The sequence below is a fragment of the Pyrgilauda ruficollis genome, unplaced genomic scaffold, assembly GCF_017590135.1.
Source record: "Pyrgilauda ruficollis isolate IOZ18807 unplaced genomic scaffold, ASM1759013v1 scaffold29, whole genome shotgun sequence".
In the NCBI taxonomy this organism is placed as follows: domain Eukaryota; kingdom Metazoa; phylum Chordata; class Aves; order Passeriformes; family Passeridae; genus Pyrgilauda; species Pyrgilauda ruficollis.
Window position 1 is genome coordinate 10,163,242 of NW_024524266.1, and position 27,160 is coordinate 10,190,401.

At 38.8% G+C, this 27,160-nt stretch overlaps 2 protein-coding genes across 4 annotated transcripts in view; both read right to left on the minus strand.

Annotated features, from left to right (window-relative positions):
* PHKA2 (phosphorylase kinase regulatory subunit alpha 2) overlaps positions 1 to 7,339 on the minus strand; it is a 44,785-nt gene extending 37,446 nt beyond the window's left edge. For 2 of the 3 annotated variants that reach the window (XM_041472317.1, XM_041472316.1), the window contains exons 1-3: positions 7,198 to 7,339; positions 1,823 to 1,981; positions 470 to 517 (exon numbers count right to left, since the gene is read on the minus strand). In XM_041472317.1, the coding sequence (XP_041328251.1) occupies positions 470 to 517; positions 1,823 to 1,981; positions 7,198 to 7,275 (285 nt within the window). In that variant the 5' untranslated portion in view covers positions 7,276 to 7,339. Of the gene's footprint in view, positions 1 to 469; positions 518 to 1,822; positions 1,982 to 7,197 lie in introns of those variants that run through there. The other variant, XM_041472318.1, reaches the window with a different exon arrangement.
* A 1,469-nt stretch (positions 7,340 to 8,808) lies between these two features.
* Positions 8,809 to 27,160, minus strand: part of ADGRG2 (adhesion G protein-coupled receptor G2) — a 58,872-nt gene continuing 40,520 nt past the window's right edge. The window contains exons 14-28 of the mRNA XM_041472499.1: positions 26,862 to 26,922; positions 25,689 to 26,377; positions 23,875 to 24,073; positions 23,384 to 23,540; positions 21,255 to 21,404; positions 20,911 to 21,033; positions 19,724 to 19,769; positions 19,516 to 19,619; positions 18,754 to 18,878; positions 17,724 to 17,992; positions 16,931 to 17,030; positions 16,384 to 16,658; positions 14,755 to 14,856; positions 13,855 to 14,007; positions 8,809 to 10,874 (exon numbers count right to left, since the gene is read on the minus strand). Coding sequence (XP_041328433.1) covers positions 10,690 to 10,874; positions 13,855 to 14,007; positions 14,755 to 14,856; positions 16,384 to 16,658; positions 16,931 to 17,030; positions 17,724 to 17,992; positions 18,754 to 18,878; positions 19,516 to 19,619; positions 19,724 to 19,769; positions 20,911 to 21,033; positions 21,255 to 21,404; positions 23,384 to 23,540; positions 23,875 to 24,073; positions 25,689 to 26,377; positions 26,862 to 26,922 — 2,738 coding nt within the window. The 3' untranslated portion in view covers positions 8,809 to 10,689. The remainder of the gene's footprint in view (positions 10,875 to 13,854; positions 14,008 to 14,754; positions 14,857 to 16,383; positions 16,659 to 16,930; positions 17,031 to 17,723; positions 17,993 to 18,753; positions 18,879 to 19,515; positions 19,620 to 19,723; positions 19,770 to 20,910; positions 21,034 to 21,254; positions 21,405 to 23,383; positions 23,541 to 23,874; positions 24,074 to 25,688; positions 26,378 to 26,861; positions 26,923 to 27,160) is intronic.

The window sequence follows — 27,160 nt, forward strand, 5'->3', positions numbered from 1 at the left end:
CTGAAGCATTTTGGAAGAAATTCTCCAAACAATTTCAAAGTAACAACTTTTCTTAGGTGAGGAGAATCTTGAGGTCTTAATCCTGTTACCACACTCAGTTTTGATTGGTCAGAGGGCTTAAACACAACTCTGACTTTAGACTCCAGTTAAATCCACATCTCTACAGGAAAGAATGCAATTAAATTACCTTGTTGAGTTCAGATCTAAACTACAGACATCCATCTTGGTCTTAGTGAAAATCAGTTTGCAAAGGCAAAACTCTGACTTGCTACAAGCACAGTCTCAAAACATTACTTGGACAAGAAGTGGAAGCAAGGTCAGTGTTTTGCTCAAGAGTTTTAAGAAGACTCCCCACACCATCATCGGCACACACACAAAATAAGTCACTCCACAGAAGACACAAGAACTACAGACTTCCATGAAATGCTTTGTAAATACAACATCTACTAACTCAATCCTATGGCATTACCTGTCTCATCATGCACTGCAAGAGTCCCCGCATCAGCTTCACAACATTCTGCAGGAACAAAACAGACCAATGACACTTTCAGCCTCATCAGCTCTTTCAAACAACATTCAAAAGTGGCAAAGTTCACACCCTCTACTAATGTCCTGCCAAAGGTAAAAAAGAATGTCTATTTGCCCAAAATGTTTTGCATGCTTTTTTTTTTTTTAAATACATTGATCAGATTTTATTCCTTTATCCCTATCTAGAAGTCTTTTCCCAAAGGTTCTCTGTAAACAGTGGAACAACTCTCCATGGTCCTTCTATCCAGCTAAAGGAAGTAAGAAGAATGCTATGTCTTGTAAGAATATTAATACTAACAATAAATTTTTTGAATTTTAGGGAACACTGGTAGGTGACGTCAAGGCATTGACGTGACTGTGAAACCTGCAGAATTTCTTCCACTCTTTATAGAGTACAGCAAAAATCAAGCGACTCATAGACAAAGGGCCATAAGTGTGAACGTAGAGAAGTGCAAGATTGTGCATTAAATAATCAACCCTACCTTTTCACCCCGAAAATACAGCCTCAAAATATGATCATGTAAACTGAGTCAAGGTTATTGTGTCACCAAGGACCAGGTTCAAGTAGGACATACCAACAAAAAATTTACCCAGTGACTCCAAAACAACAGCAGGACACCAACAGTCCCTCACTTCACATTTAACCCACCTCTGTTTACATTCTCATTTCTGATACATTTCCAGCTGCAGATTTTAGTATTTAACTGTGTGAGTTATGTCCCCTTCCAATTCTCCAGCACAGATCTCATCAGTCTGGAGATTGACACCTTCTCTGCTGTGATCAAACACGCCTACACACCATGTACAACCTCCATGCACATTCCAAAGACTTCTATTTTAAATGGCATGCTTCTCTTTACGGGAAGAACGGTCTAGCAGATAAATTGCTGCAAGATCCAAGCAGCCTAGGCCCGATTTTCTGCACCATAACACACCCACGAGGGACCTCAAGGTTTAATCAGAGAGAGCCTTGTAAATTGGGGCACAAAACCTCTCAGAAGCCTAACTTTCAACAATCAGACAACTGATGGAAGTTTGACTTCTACATATTTTTGTTTCGTTTGTAGTTAAATTCAGATGTTAGCCTCTCTACCATCCAGTTCTTCAAATCCTCCTTGCCAGGGATATTGCACAGTACACACTGCATGGATGTTGCTGTCTTTGGAACACGTACTTCAAGCTGGGAAAACCCTGCCAGATTCCAGACACAGCAGCAGTGAGAATGAGCTCCCCAAAAACACGACAGTAAGAAAGCCCAAACAGTGGAACTGGTTTATGCCGAGCCTTGACGCACCTGCTCGAGCTCGTAGGCTTTGGCTTTGTCCTCATCCCGGTCGGCGTTCTTCCGATACGCCATTCCCAGCCCCCACACGGCCAGGATGCTGTAGATGTTGTCCCGTACCCAGGCATCCTTATGGTCGGCCCCGGCTGAAAGCAGCCCTGTCACTGGGTTCTAACCATGGCAGAAGGAATAAAGAACAAACATTACCACCTCAAGTCCCATCTGCTATGAAGCATCACTTCTTTCTGTATTAAAGGGTAACAAACTAAAGATGATTTAATGCTAAGTGTACACTGCAGCTGCTCATGATTTCTCAACAGAAGTGAGATCCCATCCTTCTTTTCCAAACTCACAGAAGTGAAATGCAAAATTCATTTGAACACTTCAAGTTGTAAAGTTTACAGCATCCAGCTGGACATCTTCATCCACTTAGGGTTAGTAGCTAAGTTATTGAGTGAAATTCAGAATACATCAAGGAAATAGAAATTTAAATTTTACATATTTATGAGGAAAAGAAGGCACTGAGTTAACACTAGAAATTGAGTGTGGGATATATGCTCCTCTATGGAACTGGTCTGTGGCATAATCTTTAGAAAGTAAAAAACCATTAGTGAGCTTCTAGACTAAAAAAGTATTTCTATACATCTGCCCACTGGGTTTATGACAGCTAAATGAATGCAAAACCTTTTTTATATCCTTCTTTGGAAAATGTACAGGAAAAAATTTCTGAAGGTGTTGAAAAGGAGCACTGTCTGAAGAGCAGAGCACTGAGTAGTCTCCTGCATCCCAAATACTCCATTAAATTTTTAATTGCATCATTAATTCCCATCACTTCAGTATCCTCAATTTTTTTTCACACCATCTTTCTTGGCCATATATTCTTGACTAACAAAAAAAATGAGACAAAGAGGCAAAAGGTCAACAGAACGTTCAATCAAATCAAACCTTTACAGAAAATTTCAGTGAATGAAGACCAGTTGGTAGGGCTGGTGTGACAAGGGGCAAAGATTACAATAGTAAAGACTACGTTTACGAAAGTAAAATTTAAAATGACACATCCACCAATTTTTCATTTCTCCCACACACTGGTTCACTCAACTCATTATTTTTAAAATAGCTGGTTTGAGGGGGAGGGGCTTTAGTTACAATTTCCTGGTCTCTGCATGTGAGCAGCACAGGGGTGACAGCCTGGCAGACATGACCTGGCACAGTCAGCCCTATTGTTATGGTTTAATGCAGCAATGCTTAGTAGCTCCCTCAGAGTAGAAATTAAGTTCTGCTGCAACAGCCCCACCTCAGCAAGGTCTTCACAAACCAAGCAACTACTGAAGGACTCCTACTTCCCTGTTTGATGGGGAAAGTAGCACATATGAATGCAAACAGCTTAAAAAACTTCTCTTTGATCTTGAAAAGTGAAACAAGGAGTAACAGAAGTTCCAGTTCAGCACTGTGTCCACATGACAAAAGCCAGGGTCTCAAAAGGCAGACCACATACTCCCAACATTCCTAGAGGACACTTTGTTTCCCACCCTCCAATGCAGGACAATAAATGTCTACTCACCTGCAGCCCTGCCTTGAAGAGATCACTCTGCTGTCTGAGAAATGATAATTTCGGTTTATTTTTCCCTACTCTCCATGCTGGCTAGTTGCCAGTTGAAAAATAAAAATGTCTCTGTGTACCAAAATGGAATCCCAGAGAAACAGCCCATCCAAGTTTAGAAGACTGTTCAGCTCCCGGGGAAGGACTTGTCTAGCTCAAGAGGTTGTATTAAACACATTCATGGGTAGTTATCACCATTTCACCACCTTTGACTCCTCAACAAGTTGGTCCCAGCTTTTGGGGTGCACTGGGGCTGGTTCCCATGAACTGACAACACATTAATGTTTTTCCTCATGCACATTCAGAATGTTAGCAGAACAATGTAATATACTAATTAATATTTTAAGTGGCTTTGTTTCAGCTTTTTGAGAAGTGTTTTCGCTTTAAAACCACAATTACTTTCTTCTGTTACCTGCTGACACCATATGAAAATGAAAACGACAATGTTTACAAGGTGCTAAAGAACCCAAAGAAACACTGAGTGCACTTAATCTTCATGAAGTCAAAGGGATTTTAGCTTAGCTAGTACTTCAAGCATTCCATCTATGCAGTGATGGCTAATTAGACTAGCAGGTCTCATCCTGCAAATCACATTTCTCAGAAGATCCTTTTGCCCTTTGCTCAGGGAGCAAAGAATTTTATCAGCACCATGGGCTGCCAGCTGAGAGCACTGCAACAGAAAGCTGATTGCTGGACTAAGACTTAAACTGCTGTATCGTGCACAAACCTATTTTTAAATCTATCCATCAGTCTGGAGAGAAAAATGCCCCCCAACAACCCAAACCAAAAAACACACCAGTTCCTATAGGTCAGCAAGTGTCAATAAGAACTTCAGCGGGACGGGCACAAAAGCAGTGAGGTTCTAACAAGAGCAGCAAAGCAAGCAATTTAGCACCTTGCTGAAAGATGCAAATTAAACAGATTGTCTCATTGATCTGTCAGGTGAAAACTGAGGTAGCTCTAGCAAAGCTTGCAGATTTGCTTGTGAAACCAGATGTAACATGATGTGAGTCTTGGGGATGGTCCCGTGCAGGACCAGGAGCTGGACTTGATGATTCTTTTGAGTCCCTTCCAACGTGATTCCATAATACAGCTGGGGTTACCCATAAAGGTATGAGCTTTCCTTATCAGGTCCATATGCTTTTCACTTGTAGTACCATAGCAATACTTGAAATGTTCATAGATGTTAAGTTTTACTATTTCCTAGTCTTAAGATTCACATTTTTTTCAGGTGTAATAAGCAGCTGAGGACATCCTTCTGGAGGTGCTTTTCAATGTCTGCTCTGCTTCAGCACCAAAGCATCCCTCTGACCCCCGTCCCTTGGGGTACATGCAACAGATGGCAGGCACACAGACAGGAGCCAGTAGTCTGGTCTTATCCTCCTTTCAAAACCTTTAACAGGATGGTAACTATCACTGTGTATGCTCCAGGGACTAACAAGGACAATGCAACATCTGCAAAACAGGAAAAGAAACCTACTGACCTGATCCTGCAAGATGCCACAGAGAAAACTGTCAGCCCTGAACAGGTCCAGTTGAACCTGTTCTTTGAACACATCTGCCTGGTAGCACAGATATCCTGCATTAAAAATTGCCTCTAAAATCACATTGATCTAGTGTGATTGGAATGAGCACAAGATCAATTGTGGCTACTGAAAAATCTAGCTCCTGGTGTATTAAACAGCTGATCAAAGCCCAGTGTTTGTGCACACTCCGTGTTGCCCTTGCTGCACCTCACAGAGGTGAGCGTGTCACTGCCCTCTAGCAGAGCACAGCCGCTGATGTGCCAAGGCTGCATTCCTGCAGCTGTGGATGTGAGGTGCAGGGGCAAACTCACACATCAGCCCCTGCTGAGCAGCAGCACCTCAGAAGCATTTTAAACACCTTCTGGTTCTTCTGCCAGGCTGCTCCTGGGCAAACCCACGGCTAAAACTCACTTCCCTGGCTCCTTCCTGGGAGGCACAAAGAAGGCACCAGCAGCAGTGAAGCAGCAGCATACAAGCCTATCCAGCCACAGACTTTCTGCTCCCAAGAAAGACACAGTTGTATGTGGCCCAAAGACAACCTTCCTAATTTGCCCAAGCACTGCATCTCTTCACCTGGCTGAACACAACATTTTCAAACTATTGCAGTGAAAAAAACAGGAAGACTATAAATGAATATATTTTAAAAATCTAGAAACATGCCTTGAGCATTTCTCTGGGTCCTCTTGACATATCACTGATCCTCTGCCTTGCTGCTAGCCTGTGAATTGCTTCCCACACAAAGAAGAAAGCTTACCTCCTGTCCCCACCTCTGAATTCTCCCAGACACTGAGCCCTTAGTGGAAAAGGTACAGTCATGAACATTCATCCTATTGCTTTAAATAGCAATTACAAAATTCTTGGTCAGCAGTACGAACCCCTGTATTACCATTTACTTGCCCTTTTTACTATTATTAAATATTAACATCATCAAGGCTTTCATGGGGCATGTTTGAGCTCTGAATCTCAGAGGCTCCATGTCTCCCCTAATGGAAGTTGTTATCAGCATCTTCATCTGATAAACAAGGAAATCAAGGCAGGCACTGGAAGCTAAAGTGACTTGCCCAAGGTCATCTTGCTGACAAAAGGGAGAGATGGGAATACAACTAAAAGCTTCTCCTGCACCCCAGCACAGCAAGAGCCAAAAATTATCTTCTCACGCCACATACACCAGTTCTTGCACTTGTTTCTACTGAGTCTACAATAATTAGTACACAAACACCAATTCACAGGTGTTTGGACCCTGTGCTCAAAACAACAGCCAGTGACAAAAATCTTACTGACCAAAGTGCATATGGGTCCCAGCCTTTTCTTTCACTGCTTACCAGTTTCTTGCAACTTTCATCAACAAAGCATATTTGGTAACTGATTTGTGCAAAAATCCCTGCTGCTCATCTTTATATACTGGATTGTTTGGTAACTTGTTAAAAGCATGGCACTGCTGAATACTTCTGAGTCCTCAATGCCCACCTGGTTAAAGCAAGCACATTAAGCAGAGAGCACTGTGCTGACCAAAAAACACAGGGCGCACAACCCCCCGGAACCACCCCTGCTATTTTCGTTCTTTCGCTGCTCGCCTGCGCAGGCAGCCCCGCCTGATGCTCCAGAGCCTCAGCAGTGCAGACAGCAGGAGAACAGACTGGAAGAATAGACTGGAAGCTCTGGGACGTGCCCCGCCGCACACACGTGCAGCGGGGGCACACAGGGACCCGCACCGCGCCGTGCTGACACTGACAGGCACGGCACAAAGTCCTGCTCGGAGCGCTTATGTCACCGCGGTGGAATGCTGCTGTTACCATGTGTGCGTATACATATATGTATATACACACACACACACATATATATACACACACACATATATATATACATACACACACATATTACTAGTAGGTAGTGTGTATCTATCTATCTAGATAGATACAGTGTGCACAACGGCTGGGTGTGTACCATATGGCCATGAAGACATTATATACACAATACTATTATAATTTACAAGCTCTGACTCGCTGTGTTTTCCACACGATTTCCAAGGGGCACTTACACAAGCACCCCCAGGATCCGCACCACCTCAGCATTCCCCGCGCTGTTCCGCAGGCGGGGGCGGGACACGCGGACAGGAGGCCGGAGGAGGGATGTTTGTGTCCCTCCTGCAGCCCCCGGCCCCGGCAGCCGCCGCACGGCCCCGGTACGGCCCCGGCACGGCCCCCTTTTTTTCGGCGCCCCCAGCCCCGAGCAGGCGTCTCGGGGCGGCGGCTGCTCCTCACCTGGTGGCAGAGGATGGTCCGCTGGACCAGGCGGGCGTAGCCGTCCAGACGCACCCCCGAGTTGCTGCGGCTCCTCATGGCCCCACAGCGGGCCCGGCTGCCCGGCCCGGCCGCGCTCGGGGCGGCGGTACCCGGAGATGGCGGCGGCCTCTCCCCGCCCTCACGGCGGAGCGGGGCGGGGCGGCAGCGGCCTCCGCCCTCAGGCACCGCGGGGACACGGGGACACCCCTGCACAGGGACCGAGCAGAGGAGGGGCTCCTGGCGTGACAAAAGCCCGGCTGCGCTTGTAAAAAATAGTTTCGATTTTACAGAACCTCTTCGTAAGTTCGTAAAATAAAGCTGAGAATACCAGAATACTTGTTGGAAGCTTTTCTTTCCCCCAGCCTTAAAAAAACCCCACCGTTTTGAGATCTGATCGATGTTGCAGAGTAGCTGAAGGTGTGATATTAACTCAAAATTCGGAAAGAATTTTTTTCCCATTGTCTTTTTTTCCTTTTTCTTTTTATTTTTTTAAGTGAAATTGTAGAATTAACAGAGTTCCTGTTGTAACTTTTCATTACTGTTCTTCCTTCATTGCCCATAGCTGACAGTCGCGGTTGAGGTAGCAGCGTTCAGAGCCGCGGTCGGACCCCACCTCTGTAGGCTCCGCACAGCGCAAGAGGACAGAGCTCGGAGGTTCAGCATCTCCCTCTGCCAGAGCCGTGCGGTGAAACCTGCGCCGAGCCAAAACATGGACCAGCTCACTGCTGCCCTGAGCTCCGCACCGGCCTCCCCGTTCAGCGCACCGCTTTTTACAGACTGCACTTAAGCACCAAGTTTGCTGAGCGGGGTGGTGCCAGCTGTACACGGCAGGCTGCTCTTTATCTTTTGACTAAGCTTAAAAACTCCTTACAGATCCCCCGAGTTACCTCTGCAGCCACAAACTAATGCACAGAATTTTCCTTGGTGCTCTGGGCGGGTGTTGCAGCTTTCCCCGAGCTCTGGGTGTCCTGCCTAAACAAAGTCCGAGAGACCACGTACCAAAAGGATACTGTAACACCCAGTGTAAAAACACGTTTTCAGCTAGTTTGATGATGAGATAAAATATTACGCTAAAATATTATGCTGGTGCAAGTGCAAATTTTTACTACAATATGAGCGCACTGTTAAGTGGCAAAGTCAGAAAGGACTCCTCTCCCCTAGGAATATATAAAATAAAAATTATGTCAAGAATCCTAACATATTTTAGTGTGTAAAAATAAAAAAAAAAAAAAAGACTCCGAGCAGGTCACTGGAATATGTGTATTCATAGGGAATTTAATTACTGAAGCTAAACTCAGCTATGTGCTTTTGCTTACAGCATTCCTTTGGGAGAGCTTCAGCAGTCTTGAGGGCAGGCATTGACTGGACTAACGTCAGGGTTTTCTCTACTAAAATCCAGATCTGTCAGAACCATGCAAGATAAAATATGAAGCAGAGAATAAACGCAAAAGCTGGGTCAGCGTTTTCTCCAAGAGGTGGCATACTGTTGATCCTGTAATCTGAAGAATTGTAACGCAGCCCAGTATTAGTGACACATTTATCTAAAAGACAAAGTTCATATATTTTGTGTTGTAGTTGCTGCAAATTTATTACTTTTTTTACAGTTGAAAATATAAATATAAGGACATTAAATAAATTTACAAGAAACACTGCAAAGGCAATTAGCTAAATAGTTAAAGCATTCACAGAAATGTATTCCAGCTACTAGCATTCCAGGATGGGCTTTTACCAACATGCAGCTAAAACCCTGTGGATAAACACAACAAATACTCTAAATTCTCACCTTAAAAAGCATAGTCAGAGTAATTTTGGATGTAAGTAACTGAAAGAACCTGTGTTGCCCATAGAACAACAATGGGGTTTGAGCACTGAAGAGGTTCAATTGCTAACTCAAACAGAGCCCTAGATAAGAGGCCTGTAATTCATGCTTTTTGTTGAGGAGTGTTTGCAGGGCACCCAACTGAGCCCTCCCCACCAGGAAAGCAAAGCCCTTGCTCCCCATCAGCATGCACCTGCTTCATGCAGCCCTCTTTACAGGGCCTGGTACTCTGCAGTCTGGCACCAGTTTGTCCTAGCTTGCTTTGGGAGCATCCAACTTTTGCCCAAGAATGCAAATTGAAAAAGCAGTGGCCATAGCTGCACGTGTGTATGAGGAAGAAAAGGTAAGACCAGGGCTTAGGCCAATTTCTGTTCAGGAGGAATCTTCACAATGTTGCATGGACTTTCAGCTGTTTTACATGAAGAGCCCAAATCATTTTTTTTCCAGTAAATGTCACAAGAGGAATGAAATTTTGCTTCAGGAATTACTGAGCTAGCGCCTCAGTATTTGGTTTGCCAAATACAAGCCAAAGCACAAGCAGAAATACTCATTAGAATAGTTCAAGAGCTGCCCCTTAAAAAACAGCCATGCAATGAAACAAAAAAATTCTCAGCTACTAAATATAGCAGCTGTCATTTATTATTTCTATTTTTTCTTCAACTTGCCTCCCCACCCCTCCAAACTTCTCTTCTTCCATCATAGCAAATGAAAAATGGCAGTGTCTCACCACTCAATATAAACACTGACCCTGGTGAAATCAATGGCAAAAACTGATGACTTCACTCAAGCCACCAACACAACTTAGTTGTATTTAATAACTTACTGACTACTTTATTTAATACTCCATTCATGGCATTCTACTTGAATTACACCCAATTTCTATCCCTCTGTGGTGTACTAGAAGGTAGCTAAAGGTTCAAAGCCGATTGTGTTTGTTATTTACAGTTCTGCATCTAGTGAATATATTCAAACTACTGTAAGTGATCCACTTACTGGACAAGTTTTGTAGCATACTGTGTTAAAGATCATTAACTAAAAAGAAAAATGCAAACTCACAATAAAAGTTACAAACAAAATACCAATTATTTTTCTATACATAGATATATTTAAATTTATATTACAAGAAATAAATATAAAAGTATCATTGAGATGCTTAAAGGTTGATATTTTCTGTTTATGTACATTACCGCAGAGTTTCCTACAAAAAGATACAAAAAGTTGAAGACAGTGTAGCTAACATTTTTAAAGTTAACATCGTTTGTATGCACAAGTTGTAACTTTCTACATTTATACAGTACTACCAAGCATTATATCCAGATAAACTTAATTGCAATGAAAAAAGTCTAAATAAAACTTTTGTTTAAATGTTAAAAAACCCCTCAAAAAACCCCACTCTGATGAAAAAACAAAATGGAAGTGTGCCAGCTGTAATCTGACATCCAAGACCTTGTCAAAATAGTAGGTTCCTTTTCTTTTTTTTTTTCTTTTTTTATTTTTTTAGTAATTGTCCTTGTCAATCCATTGCATGGCTGCCTTGAAGTTCCAGTACCATATTTTAAATAAAACCAGTTCTTTGTCTGCTCACATTATGTAAAACTGCTAAAGTAAAACTCTACTTCACACTGTAAAACAATGTGCTGTTTAAAAGGAAATCACATTTTCTCCATAGAACTTAGGCTTCCTCTCTTTGAAGTCCTTCTGAGTGAGATTTGGCTTTTTTGGCTGCCAGTATCATCCTTGTCTTGGAACACAAGTTGTTTGCCTGAAAAGTCATGGAGACACACATCACCATTCTGTACACTGAAACAAACACCATTCTTCTCACTGGAAAGATGGCCTGTTGAAACAAAAAAGTGCATTCCCTATCAGAAAGGTTCAGAATCAAGCCTCCCATGCTTTTTTAGTCACTATAGGGAGTTCATACACTCTCATTTTATACCTGCAACAATTTTAAAATGTGTATTTTTGGTAAATATTTTGTATAAATTTCTTTTCCTGTGTGAAATCCTGATATTTGAGCGATGTTAATATATTTATGCACAAGGATTCCACATTTTAAGCAATGAAGGTCACAATTCTCAAAATGTAGACTTGACTTGGAATAAGTATTACTAGATAAGATGCAAAATACTCCTCATTTCAATGATTTGCTTTATTGAATTAAGTTTTAAAGGTGTCTCAAGTATGCCATGCATCTGAAAGAAGAGTGAGTACAAGGAATTCAACTTACATCATTTACTTCTGAAGGACAATCAGAACAAGGCCTAGGTTTGATCATGGGTTAAAACCATACTTAGACTACAGAGAATCTTACACATTTAGGTGAATCCACAATGAACACATATAATACCATTGCTGACTGAAGCCTTTTTATGAAATGCTCCAGAAATTTTTAGTTCACTGGTTAAATCTCCTGCCCTATGCATCATGTTCTAAATATTATTAAAGAGAATTTGGGTTTTTTTATTCTAAGTACTTGTGCAAACACTTCAGTTTAGACTTTTTAAAAAATCACTTACTAATTTAAGCAGCCATCAAGCACTTAAACGTGAGCAGAAGAGCTTTGTTCATTAATTCAAATAAGAAAAAGGTTGATGAGAGAAAATAACCATACTTGCCAACACTGATATTGTTGTTTAACCCCCTGCCTGCCTAACACTGTTTTATCTTAGGAGTGTTCAGAATAGCAGTGCCCTAATGTTAGGGAAAAAGCTGAGAAGAAAATAAGGCTTTTCTGTGAACAAATTCAAAAAGGTTCCTCAGTGAGGAAATCTGCAGGTTCAGTCATGTGATTGTAGTTTCTGAAACATGCAAATTTGCAAGAGAAAAACTGAAAATAAAGAAATATTAGAATGCCATGAAAAGATGAAGTCCAGTAGGAAAGCAAAGTCACAGGCTATACAGACATCCCAAACTTACCACAGTAAGTCATTCAGTCCTGAATCTGGAATAGCATTTCAGTATAAGCAGTGAGGCTAAAACCATCAAGTGTTTACAGCTCAGTGTATTTATGACATAGGTCTTAATTTCTAGAGTGTCTTTGGTTTTGGAGGTCACTTTTTAAAATGAAGTGTTGCAATGTTATTTTCAAGCTCCAGCTTTGAGAGAGCAATCAGGTGCAGCAAATTAGAAGGTCCCAAGTTCCTATCTAACAGCAGTCTAATAACTTTTGGAGGCATTAGCCCAGCTTTTCTGAGATACAATTGCCCCATGTTTGGAAGACTAGGTGTAAGAATTGCCTCCAAGAGCTTTGTTGGAAGCTATCCAAGCACAGGTTTAGCCTCTTCTTACAGAAGTCCTAAGGACCCAGAAGAATGATTTAGTCAAGCTATGCAGGCAAGTTATCCTACAACCCTCTTGATATGAATGGAGAATGTGGTACGAGGTTCACAGCACTTGAAATAGACAATAAAATAGGAAATTAGGTGGGTCACCAGAGACATCCATGTTTGTAAGTGTACAGGAACAAGGTTTTATCAAAGTTCTTTCAACTGCTTGTGTCTAAGAAGCTTTTGGCACAGGACACACAGACACACTGGAAAGGTCTGATTATGTGAATATAGTAGGACAGAATTGGAGCACAGCCAACAGAATTGGCATCACTCAATGGTTTAGATCATCAATTTAGTTTCTCATTCCAAAATACCCAAAAGAACAAAACTTTTTCCAGAGAGCTGCAACAGGCTCATTCATTCAGTTGCTACAACAAACAAGTTCAATAGAACATTTCTGCTCTTTCTTTCTGTTGAGAAAAGCAGCCAAAATGCTTTTGTAGCTTGGTATAAGCAGGTCAGATGTTGCAGGGAGAGATGGCTTCTTTCATCAGAGTAATTAACATATCAGGGAAAAAAAAGAACCCTACAGACATGCAGGCTTTTGCACCTGAAAATTTCTCTCTTTGAAAGGAAATACTTCTACCTAAAAATATTGCCTTACTTTGTGTCTAATAGTGAGTGTCACTGGATTCTGGTTCTCAACTGATCTGTTAGATAAAAAGTATGTTAATCATTGCATTATGTGGTATCCAAACAGGGAGATTTTACAAAGGAATGTGAAGGAAAAAAAACTCAACAACCTCAATTTAGAAAGCTGTACAGGGCATGTCCAAATGCAATCTCCTGAAGTGTTGTGATTGCTCTGCAATATGCAGGTAGTACACTCAAAGGAACAGTAACCTCTAAGCCACATATGAATTCCATAGCTTTTACTCTATACATCTGAGAGGTTATCTGCTGATATAATCTTGTTCATTATGTGTTGTCTGCTGACAGCATAGGCCAAGAAATGAGGACAACACAGCCTTTCCAAGCATGTTCAACAAATTCATAATAAACATTCTAGTTGATGACATGACTTCTTAGCCTCAAACCTTGATCAGTTGGGAAAAATACCTATGGCACACAGGAGTAATGTCTTCTGAGTTTTGCTTGACTTAGGGTTTTATACATTACAGATTTGTAAGTTATTTTTCTGTTTGAAAAATTGATTAGTAAACCAGTTTAATAATTTTTTATTAATTAGTAATACTAATTACTTTACTAATCAGCACCATGACATGTGCCCTACAAGAGTGTGGAGAACTAGATTATATTCACTCAAAAAGGGTCAGTTTTTAATAAGTACTTTCAATAGTGATTCATATCTAGCTTTCTCAACAGACAAATAAGCCACAGCAAATTGCAAGTGAAATTGAGCACAGTGCTACTTCAGCTGCTCAGGAGGAGCAGAGGGCAGCAGTGCCGAGTACAATACTACGTTAGAACAGGAAGGATGGAGAATTTTGCTTCTGAAGAAATACTATTTTGCATTATACTTACCATTTCCATTTGCATGGACTGAATAATCATTATTCATTAGCAGTGTTGTAGAGTTAGTGGAGTTACTGTTTGATTGCAGGGAGTTGGAAGAACTGGATACTCCTTGATTTACAGTCTGCTTCTTTAAACCATTTGTAGCAGTTCTACTCCAGTCTAAAACAGGAAATAATACAACTCACACAAGCACTACATAAAAATATAGTTAATAATGCAAATGAATTGATATAAAACCAAGGCTTTATACACTTGCAGTATTCTAGACAGAATCATATTGTAAGAATTCAATGGGTCTTGATGTTTAAAATTATTTAAATTTAGCTCCTTTTCTCTTGTCCCTTTTTAAAATGCAAGCAGGCAACTGTCATAGTTTTACAACTGCAGACTAGATCCGAAAAATAACTGAAGTGCAGTTGATTCTCTAAGTGAAAGTGTATAAAAATACACGCCTTTACAAGAGGAAAACTACTTAGTAACAAAATAACATAAAGTAATTAATGTCTTTTTTGGTATGAACCATGCTTCACTTTGTTTTTGTGGAAATAACTGGTAAAACTATGGCTGACCCACAAGCTGGAATAAATCTTACCGTTTCTAACTGACCAAAAGTCTTCTGCAAAGACATGCCTTTACCCTGCAGTGGAAGAGGTCATCTCTTAGCAGTTAGCAGCTTAAGGCAACAGCATGTAGACATGCAAGCGCTGCATCGGCTACCACCTTTAAAGAGTACAATTTTGGAGGTTTACTGTATCTTGGATAATAAATTATAACTGCAACTGCAGCAACATGATCAACTGGGTTTTTTGGAATTTTTTTTTTTTGGGTTTTGGTAATTATTACAAATGCCAGGAACTTAACACTAAATATAAGAATCCAGAAGTTAAAAAAAAAATTAATATTTACCAGAGTTTTCAGCCAGCCTGAATTTCCCACAACAAAGATATCTTCTCCACTGTTTACGGACATTCTCCTTTGTTACACAATAGAAGATGAAAATGAAGAACCCTGCAAAGCAATAACATAAAATATTGTTGCAAAATTCACTTTTACTACTTCCTAATGAACAGTGTTTTGATTTTCCTTCATTTCTTTTAAATTTCTACTAAAAAGTAATGACACCTTTCTTTGCTGAAAAAGTTTATAACTCTGAATGCTGCAGAGCACTTTTTCCTTACATAGATTAGAGGAATCATACACACAAAACAAAAACCAACAAATACAACCAAATACACGAGGTACATAAAGTTTCCTTTTATCAAATCAAAAGGGAAAAATTCTGCTGATCTTGAAATTTACTTAATGCTTTTGGAAAAGAATTCAAAGCAATGTCAAAGAGAGGGTGTATACCACACTATCAGCCTATTAAGCCTTTTTTGCACATCCTGTTACATCTTTTATTAGCAGCTAACTTGTTACCAGCAATGCTACAAAATTTGGAGCACTCATCCAAAGAAAATAACTCATATCTAAAATAATAATAAATGGTACCCCCTTTACCACAATTTCAAATGTTCATTAGAAGGGATGGTGCTCATCCCATCTCCTACCAGTGCCTCATTAAAATCTCTTTGTCTGTTCCTCATTCACTACTAACTACTAACTGACACAGGGTGGCATCCAACTTTCCCTGCTAGAAGTTCATGACAATTGCCCCCATTTAAGGGAAAGGAGCACTGAATCATTGCACAGTTTCCAATCTGAAATGAGAAACAGTTGTATTGGGTTTAGAATTAATAGTAAATAATAATAAGTCAACACAGCAAATAGGGGAAAGGTGTATACATTGGAACAGCAACTTTCACTGCCTTAGTCTCTCTGGGAAACCATCCAGTCAGTCATCCAAGTGCCATTTAAGAAGAAGTTTGGATCCAAACTTCAGAAGGGCAATTCAGGTGTATTTAGGACTCTGGGGACAGCTACAATACCTCCTGTTTATATAAAAGTCTATGCAGCAGTTCTGCTTTTGGATACGTCTAGTAGCACCCTGGCCTTTGCAAAACTTTATGTTTTCATATCTACTTCTCATATATTCTTAAGTACTTTATAGGCCATACTTAGCAGCTGGGTCAATAACTTTTAGATGTTTCAGCCTTGCCTGTCTCAATGACCCTTTGCTGAATGTCAAACCTCCCCCAGAAGCGTTAGGGGAACTGAAGAAATTATACTGTTTTCACTACACTAATTGCATTATAACATGAACACTTAAAGTAACGAGGTATTCAAAACACATCTGTTTATTAATGGAAACACAGTCATTTTCAGGGATATCTGGTTTGTATACACTTTTAAAATAACAATATTTATAAATATACCGTACCTGTATAAATAGTATCTAGTTTTTTGGTACCTTATCATAACAAAACTGCAATTTAGAGTTACTATAAAGCAGTATCATCTCATCTCTAAAATAATTAACATGCTAATGCACATATCAACTTTAAATTTTTATTGCTGAATCAAGAAAATGATGTTTCAAAATGTTTGGTTGGTTATATTATAGACAGGGAGCCCTTACACAGAGGACAAACTTACCTTGCAAAGTGTTGAAAATGGTAAAGAGGTAAGTAAATACTTCATTCACTGTGAAGAAAGCAAACCCCCAAGTAATTCCCAACAAGAATGTGAGGCCAGCAACGCTCCTAAGATCTTGGATACTGGTTTTCCTTTGAGCACCGAGCTGTTTCCTCTTTTTGATACGACACAGCTGGATCAGCACAACAATGAACATGCTGATATTGATCAGGAATATCAGGCAGAAGTATCCCACAGCAGTAATATAGAAGACAATTCTATTTTTGATCCAGCAGCTAGAACAGAAGAACAGTCTGTCAACCATTATCAGAAATAGAAACTAAGTGAAATAAACATGAGACAAACTTGTAGTTTCTTGCATGCAAACCATTTTTGCCTTTTACAAAAAAAGTATTTTTTTTAACTCTATAACTGTAGAGTTATACATTTCAAAGCACTACTATGGTTTTGTTGCCTTCCCCCTCTTTACTCTAAAGAAAAGCAATTTGTAGGTCCTCCCTCCACCCCCTCACCCTCACGTCCCCCAAAGCACCTCCCTTTAACTCACAATTCATCAGGTCCATTTATGGAAACCTTTCCAGTGGTTATAAGTCCATAATTATCTGGTGATACTGCCAACACAATGGACACAACTACTGCTGGTAACCCTAAGAGATTATGAGAAAACACATACATAAGAATCCTAACAGAGACAGTATTATGAGAGCTTGAAATTATTATATTTTGCTGCAAAATCTACATATTGTTTCTGAAATCTGGCTGTTGAATTCTGCTGACTAGTAGCTGTCTGAAAAATTGCAGCATTCAAACTGCTCAGGAGCACAACTGGCAAAGAAACAAGAGGAGTCCTTCACAGCCAGTTCCTAAACTTTCTGAATAAACCAACAAATACCATCAGTCTTCAAATTGATTCAGACTATCTCTTACAGGATAACCAATTTTCTTTCTTACATATTTTTAAGAAACAAACAGGAGATAAAAATCAGGCCCAGAATGTGTTCATCCTCTATCCAGTTAGATCAGGTTTTGCTGCTTTTTGTTAGCAACAGTGCTATTCCAGAAATGGAATATATACTTATTGGCATTTATTTTCAGAATAATGGAAACATCCACATTCAAAATTTGTTCTATTGTACTAGCACAAGGAAAATTCATTATCACTTTGCATTGCAGAAACTTCAGTTCTGCAGCTGGGGGGACTCCATGCCTCAGAAAGGTGGAACATATATCATAACATTTAATGATTGCCTAATTTTAATTTCTAACCTGTATTACATTCACTGAAATACTTGATAAGAGCAATTATCTATTTAGCATAAAAAGGGAAAAAAAATACATACCCCAACCAACAACACAAAATTTAAGAATGTATTTCCGTACATAGGTGTTAAAGACTTTCACAAGGGCCAGATACATGTGGAAAGCTTCCAGGCCCATCCAGGTAAAGGAAACCAAGAGGAAATAGTGAAGAAATACTGCAACTGCAATGCATAGGCCTCGTGTATCATACAGAGCAATCCATGAGTCAAGGAGAAAAACTAAGTTGAGTAGAAGTAATGCAGCACACAGCTGAATAAGTATTTTGGAAGGGTAGTCTCTCCGGATTTTCCTAAAAAAAAAAAAAGAAAATTCATGAGATGACATCAGCTGTCCATGGATCCCTGGCTTACTTCCTCTCTTGCAGTCCTTGGCATTCACAAATGACAAGGAAAAAAAATTACATTTTCATTCATATACAATGCTTCATGTGTTGCATTTATACACAGAAAGAACAATTTACAACATACTTCCAAATTAATGATCTGTATATGAGTTTTCTAGAAAAGGTTACATAAATACAAATAATCTTGGAGTCAAAGTGTTTAGCACCATGGTTATTTTTTTTCCATTGTATGTTTGACTTCTTGTTACATTGCTACCCAAACCTACAAGGTGTCTGTTCTTTATTGCTAAACTAGATCAAGCTTTTTTGACTGGGCATCTAAAGCCTTGATAGAGACAAGTCCCAGTCTTAGAATAATGAGAGAATAAAGAAAGAACACAAATGCTTTTAAAAATGCTAAAATTCTGTACTGCTTTTTGTATGTTGTATCTTAAATATATTCCTTCATACTTCTATTATGATAATCCATTATAAAATACTTCAGAGTGCTACTTCTTCATTTCTTACTGCCTAGAGGTTAATGATAATTCACTTGTTCGTAAGACTAACATTTCTGAAAACTGAATCAGCATCTTCCTGGTGGACTGGCCAAATCTGTGCATTATTTGTGGGGACAGAATCCATAACTATTGAAAAGGATTTCTCAGTGAAGACTACAATCAATCACAACTGAAGAATAATGGGAGCTCAGCTGAATAGGTACTTACTCAAAGGCTATGTAGGTCACAAGAGTAACAGAAAGAAAAATCGCAGAGAGACCACAGCCTATATACGATATAAAAGTCAGTACCAATTCTTGTGTGGGATTCAAGGGAGTATTTCCATACAAGTCCTAAAAAAGAAACAGAAGTTATTTTCAGAGAACAGGTTTATTTAATGGAAAAACAGAAAGAAAAATTAAAAAAATCAAAATCAAAACACACCTTTCCCTCTACATTTACAAAAAAAAAAAAAAAAAAAAAAAAGGACCCAATTCCTTTCATCATGCCTTTTAAAAATTCCTTTCATCATGGCTCTTAAAAAAGGTTAGATGAAAAAAAAATCTAGTCTTGTAAAGAGCAGGGACTCCATGATCCTTTGGGTCCCTTCCTGTCCAGCTTGAGATATTATTTTATAATTCTATGACCCTAATTGTGAAACCCCATTTGATTAAAAACCTGTTTTAAATTTTATTTCCTAAATTTTATTTCCTAAATTTTATTTAGAGTATAAACAGCTGCCTCAATGCAAAAGCTGCAGCACTTAAAGAATTTTTTTTTCCTCCAGTGGAACCCATGGACTCCCATTCAACAAGGAGTTTAAACATGTGCCTAACTGTATGGCTATCTGTACTAACACTAAAGTGAATAGAACCTGAGTATTATTTATTAGGTTGTATGGGCTTATTGGGTCTTGACTTGCTTAAGACAACTCAAGGTTAAATACATTCTTGAACAAGGGCAAGATTGCATAATTTTGAAAATAATTACCATCAAAACTGCAAAACTTGTGAGATGGTTGCATGAACAGACTGTTTCATTTACTCTACTTTCTTTCACTGTGCAGCCTTCATATGACCAGCCTCCATGTCCACCTGTTAAAAAAGCAGCTTTGTTATTCATAAAAGGCTTCATTTATATTAACATGAATTAACATAGCTAAAACAGCATAGCATCTTGGGTGATCTCAAGTACTTACCATTTTTATTAAAGTCCCAAAAAACACATCTAACTGTTGAATTATCCTGTTTAGGAGTAAAAACAAAAAAAAAAAAAAAAACCCACCAAGTTACTAAACTGTGAGTTTAGGATCAAATGATTTATGAATGATCTACAAAATTCAGGGAAGAACAAACACTGTATACAGCAAATATGCCTATTCTATGTGAACACAAAATCAATTTAGGTGCATTTACGGATTAATATTGCAAATTACACGTAAAAACATGCTGAACAGATTTGAAGTCACCAGACAGGAGCTAGCTCTTTTGCTTATGCAAAGATTCTGTTCCTAGTAGAACCTTTTTAATGCTCTTTCAATGTCTTCCCACACCATACAAATTCTTGGGATTTTTCCTCCTTCTGGACTTTGTAACTTTTGAAGTCATGACCACACAGAAAAGGAAAAACCTTTTCATTTGCAAATATCTGGTCACTTCCTACTATCACAATGTTAAACACACACAGATTTCCTCGGGCACATGCAAATTCTGTAAATACCAGCAGCAATACACTATATTGCTATAAAAACTAATACTTCTACAGTTATTTCTCAAAACTTATTATGTCAAAACAACTAAAGACACCACTAAGCCAACTCCTGAAAAAAGCTCCAGATGCACTAGTGGAATCCTCACATTTTTCAGTTTATAATAATCTAATATTTAAAACTTTCTTAAGATATGAGATAGAAGACTTTAATCCTTGATGCTCCTTTCAGAAAGAGATGGTGTGTAAGAATCCTAATACTTCCAGATGACACAATCCTGTGTTTCAGTTCCCCTAAGAAAAAAGACTTATTTATTTTCTGGCCATGCAACACCCACAAATGTCATTACTGCAGCATCTGCCATAGCAACCCACAGTGTCAGTCTTCCCTCTAAGAGCTTTTATTCTTTGTAGAATAAAACAGAAGAGTAAGTAAGAAAGATAAAAGCTGGATGAATTTGGAATAGAGCAAAATTACCTGACACTACTTGAGAACCAAAATTTATACCAGCGGCAAATAAGCAAACAGGAGTGATTTTTAATGTCTGGGTGGAGATGAAATGTCCACACTAGTAAAGAAGAACAAGCTGACCTGTATTCTTAGTAACGTTTCCACTACAACAACTTCAGTGGAAACAACAAAACTGTACTTTAAGTCTGCCAAAATGTAAATTTTACCTGATTAGGCTTGATATTCTGCAAAATGACAGTAACATTTGCTGTTAAGTTACTAATTGTGAGGTTAGCAACACTTGATGATATAACACTGCTGATTAAAGATGCATTCTTCAAGGACAGATCCTGGAATGACAAAAAAAGCTCCAGATTTTAAAATCTTAAAGGAAACAATACTGGAGTACAGCACCCACAAGCTCATTTACTATGAGGAGAAAGCACTGGACAAAAGTAATTACTTTTAAGTCAGAAGTTTTAAAATGTGTTTTGTGGGGAAAAAAAAATCTATTCATATTTTTCTCTAAATTTGAATTTAAATCCTTATGAACAGTGGGCCAAAAAAATACCTGGAATACAGTGGTCTTTTTAAAGAAGTTGAATATAATTCTAGAAGCCAAGTCCAACTCTTCAGTGCGTAAATTTTTCAGCAACAATGAAGGAAGTGTAATTGATCCAAGATTATTTAAATTCTGAATTGGCTGAACTCCTAGAGAGATCTGAAAAATAAACACGAGGATTATGCTTTGTTTCAGTCTCCAAATAAATAAATTATTACTTATTTTCAGTTTAAAATTTCAAAATAAATACCTCATTAATTACTGTCACAAACCCACGGCTGCTCTCATTCCTCTCCCACTCCAATGCATAAATAGCACTTACAGGACTGAAAGGAATGCATCCCATTTCAGGTCTGCCTACCACTGGCTATAATCTGACCAGTGGAAAATAATGGAAAATAATCTGGCTTTAGCTATTTCCCTACAGGGACATAACACATCACTGTGTGTTTTGTATTGATTTGGAAAAGGTGAGGAGCAAAAACACAGGTAGTTCTGTGTAGCTGTAACTGTGTAGGGAGATCAACAGCATGAAAGCCTGCAAAGAATTTTTATACTCTGTAGGGAGTATGTCAGAATTCAGAAAAAGCTAAAATAGCCATTATTTGTCAATACATTTTTATGTTCAGGAGGTTAAGTTTATGTTCTTAGATAAGAACATAAACACTAACTTTTTGATCATCTGGCAAAAATTACAAAAGTAAACTGGATAAGCTACAATTCAGGTACCTCAAGAGCTTATACTGTACAAAAAGAGATCTGAACTTTCACCCATTTTATGTGCTGCACATTTTATTTGCTGTGCTTACAGTCCAGGGAGCTTTGTTTAGTACAGAATCTCTCAACATTCCTGTCGTACATTAGTCCTTTACATACAAATATCACCTCCGAGTTCGTGGGAGATGTGAAACATTAGTAGTACTTCAGAAAGAAATTATCTGAGTATTGAAAGGATGGCTGTAATAAGAGTAACAATGTGTCATGGATTGACACTGGCACAGCCCAGTATATACCTACCCATAAGTTACATATATCAATTAGTTCACTAATATATTATGCAAGTTATAAAATATTTTTTAATTAAGGAAATTAAAAATTACTTTTAAAAATGTAATTTTTATTTATTATAAATATAAATAACATTTTCCTACACTGCACTGGACTGTTGTGTGCACACCCTGGTGTACTCAAACCCCACTTTGGAGATCATTGGTTTAGACAGCCATCAAAGAAATCCTGAATCAATTCCACAAAAGCTCTCCTGTTGCACTAGTTTGAATTAGATGATATTTATTGAAAATTTTCAGTGTTTCATTGCCAATGACATGAAATAAAAAATCATTCCTTAGTAAGTATCTGTATGTCAGCACTAGCATCTCCTAGTCATCTCACATTCATGCACTATATATTGCTAAGAAATAGAACTCAAATGTTAAACATTTATATAATTTTCAGTAACACAGAAAAGTTCCAGTACTACATATGGCTTACGATACATTAAGCTATTTTCTTCTCTGAGGAGGCAGAATGTGTCAAAACTGGTCCAAAACTTTCCATCTCTCCTTGCTTAAGCCTCCAAGGCTGGTATTGTCCATTATTTTCTCTGTCAGGAGGGAGGTTTTGAATGAGATAAAGGGGATCCAACCAAACTTTCTAAGCACTTCTTTCTTGGTGAGATGCCATTAGTGACAAATGTTCTGAGCATCATTATCCAAGCAACATACATAATAGTTCTTTTCTGGAACCCTCTACAATTATTTCCTTCTAATAGATGAAGCCATCTGGCAACACTCCTTGACAAATGTCAGCACTGTCATGGTGGTTGAATAAATGATTCAGGGGGCTTGAGGCAAAGTTATTCTGCCAAGCACTTTGTCCATTCTGGTGTTCTAGCTGTACCCTGTCCAACAGCTTATTAGTTCTGCCAGTTTCTGCTAAGTCAGCTCTCTTTTACACCTATTTACACAGTTGAAAATTAAAGGAAAAAATGTGAAGGGCTTAAAAAACAGTCTGAAACTAACAGGAACTAAAGATCCTGACACTGACCATAAACAAACACATATTCCTATAAATACAAAACCATAAATACTTTAAAATAAATGTTTGACAATTTGTAGGTATTGTAAGTATTTTGTAACCTGGAGATCAGCTGAGTCCTGGACAGCAAAGGACATTTCGTTGGAGCGGATTCTGCTGGTTTTGACAACTGCCAGAGCCAAGGAAGGGGAGACAAATTCAGCAGATGATGTTGATAAGTTTAGTTTTAAGCCAATATAGTCCACCAGCTTTATAATTCTGTTAAGAAAAAGTATACTTAGTATTACCAAGCACATACATCCAAAATTCTCAAGCAAGTTATGGTTATGGAGCAATAATCTGAGTATCTGAGTGTAATGCAAAATGATCACTTATTATGGTGTCAACAAAAATACCCCCACCATTCTCCATGGCATTATATTATAGTGGAGCTGGTAACATTAGAATGATAGTCCTTCCATTTTGAATAACTACATAAAAGAACAAGAAATATTCTTCTGAATTATGATTATGAAAAAGTGAACCTTGCTGAAGCCAATTTGTCAAGACAATAAATACAACACTCCTGTAATTTACTGCCAAAATGACCTACCTGTTAGAAATTCGTGGTGGTAATGGCTCAGAAGCAGTGAGGATAGTGCTCACCTCACTAACCATCCTTTCTACATCTTTTGGCTCTATTTTTCCAGCTGCTAAATCATTTTCTATTTTGGACACGATTTGCTCAGCTGTGGCAATACTAATTGTGGTGTGTACAGAAGTTATATTTGTGGTAGCTGAAAGGGTTTTTCCTGTGACAAATGAAAAGTTAAACATTGTGTTCATAAAATTATGTAAGCTTGGAGAAGCAGAAAAATTAAACAGTTCTCTTGATTAAAAAATTGTATCACTACTCATAAGGGTTCTCAACAAGTCATGTAATTTCTCCCTATCAGCTACTTTGCAGACAGTGGTAATTTAAATCTCATGAAAACATAAAGCAAGGTTTCAAACTGCCAACATCAATTTCGTGGTTTATTGATTTCAAAGTACCTCACATTAGACATTAATATATATTTAATATATTAAATTTAATTAATATATTTAATATATTAAATAACCTATTATTTTGAATTTTTAGCCACTGAACGCCTGAATGTAGAGTAAAATCAAGATAGTGTCAGAAATTTGAAAAGAAGCTTGTGTAAATTTTCGTAAGAAAATACACAGCCACTAAGAATATTTCCAGTCACTGACAATATTTTAAGGATGATCCAACATTACTGTGCAGTATTTTAAATATTAGGTTAGTTTAAAAAAAAAAAAATCTACCTTGCTCTCTGACTTAATTTTTTTCAGTCCAAAAGACACTTGATCTCATGGGAATTGAGCACTGCACCTACCTATGACAGTTACAAACAATGGTGTAGGGTGAGGTATCACTCACCATGCCCAAAGGCATTAGAGTGTATTTTAAAATACATGCACATCAAGTGAAAGTTGTCTCAGAGTTTTCACACAAAATAGAATCACAGAACCATTTAGGTTGGAAAAGACTTCTAAGATGAAGTCCAGCCTTTGACTAAACATCACCTTGCAAACTAGACCACAGCACTGAGTTCCATGTCCTGTTGTTTCCTAAACATCTCCAGAGATGGTGACTCCACCACATCCCTGGGCAGCCCATTGCAATTCTGAACAGCCCTTCCAGAGAAGAAATTCTTCCTGATGTCCAACACCCCCCCGGCACAGCTTGTGGCCATTTACTCGTCTCCTCTCACTGGTTGCCTGGGAGAAGATGCTGACCCCCACCTAGCTACAATCTCCTTTCAGGGAGTTGCACAGAGTGATAAGGTCAACCCTGAGACTCCTCCAGACCCCTTCCCAGCTCTGTTGCCCTTCTCTGGACTCGCTCCAGCACCTCAATGTCCTTCTTGTAGTGAGGGGTCTAGAAATGGACAAGAGGTGTGAGGTGTGGCCTCACCAGTGCTGAGTACAGAGGACAAACCCTGCCCTGGTCCTGCTGGCCACACTATTGCCGATACAGGCCAGGATGCCACTGGCCTTCTCGGCCACCTGGGCACACCCTGGCTCATGTTCAGCCACTGTCAGCCAGCACCATCAGGTCTTTTTCCTTTGGGCAGCTTTCAGACACTACTCCCCAAGCCTGGACTGTTCCCCAGGATTGCTGTGACACAAGTGCAGGACCCAGCATTTGGCCTTGTTGAGCCTTTCATACAGTTGGGCTCAGCCTGTCCAGGCTCTGTAGAGCCTTCTTACCTTCCAGCAGATCAACACTCCCATCCAAAGTAATTCACAATAATTATAAGGTCATGTTTCATATATATAACATTGTTTAATGAAGTTTAAAAGCAAATCCAGTAAATGGCATTCAAACAAAAATAATTATGTACTTTTCATATTTACCTGGGGTCCCATGGCCATCAGGAGTAGAATGAGGACGAGAAACTGAGACAGAATGGTTGACAGGACTAGCAGTAGGGGTCAAAGATATTGTGAAAGGAGTAAGGGGAACAATAGGTACTGTACTAACATTTTTGGGACCAGATATAGGCTGGCTTGAAGCAGGGGGAATTTGTGCAACAGATTTGGTGATAGCCTCAAAGGGGCTATTTACAATTGGAAGTTTGTGAGGTTCAGAAGAAGAAAGTGAAGAATGTTTAGTGTATTCTACAGAAGGAGAAAGTATTGTAACAGTCTTGTTAAGGTGTACAGCATCAGATTTGATTGAGAAAGCAGCATTCGTGACAGATTTTGTTGCAGGTATGGGAACAGTGATGGATTTATTGGAAGTTACGGAAGCAAAAATTGGCATGGTAGGTTGAGCAAGAGACTCGGAAGAGGAGCGTGTAGTGGTAACACTGGTGGAAGGCATAGAGTTTTCAGAGAGAGGGTTTGTAAGGGGAGATGTGGAAAGAGTTCCAGAAACATAAATTTCTGTGAATGGTGGGATCAATGGTCTAATTGTGGGGCTTTGTTTAGCAGAAAGTATAGTGGGGGGAATAAAAGAATTAGATTTGAGGGAAGTCTTTTTAGGGAGAGAAGGAGAATGAGGGGAAGGAACCCATATAAAATGAGGTGGCACTTGTATAGTACTGTAAAAGAAAAAAAGGTACAAAAATCCAGGTTATGTTTAACATTTTTTCTATTTTAAAGAAAACAAGTTACAATAGAGGAGTATATACATAAAAATTATATGGACATACTAATAATAATGTATATTTTAAAATCAATCAGATTGGATGTTTCATGCTCTAATATTTAGAATGTTCTTACATTCTCTTTTACTGTAGCTGTTAACTAGCAAGTCCATAAACAAATACTACTACTGCCTTTGCTGCCTGCTCTGAGGGTGAGCTGCTGTTGAACACAAAACTAGATTCATCACAGAAAAAAATGAGAAAAAGGGATAAGAAGGGAGGGAAGGGAAAGAGGGAGGAAAGAGGAGGGAGCTACATTGGAAAATGCTTTTTCTTGTGGAGGCCTTTCTGGCTATGACACTGAAGCATGGAAGTTGACTCTAGCCATGTATTAGGAAATTTAGGAAATAAGCAAGTCAAATTTGGTATTTATACTTACTACATTTGTAATTCTTCAGCAGTCAAGGAACAGTACTTCAGTGATGAACAGCAGCACTGATCTGAGATGATAAAGAAGCATTATCCTTAAGCATAACAACTGCTAATACCACTAAGTAGAATATTTAACCATGTGCATTATGTCTTTAAACAACAGTATATACTGCATAATTTATTTTGAAGCTTCTTCTCTAATTAGTTTTGCCAAACAAATTAACCTCTTGATCAGTCAGAATATTGCCATACGCCAGATTTTTGTTCAATGCCTGACAAGTTCAGATTTCTCTTTTTTTTTTTTTT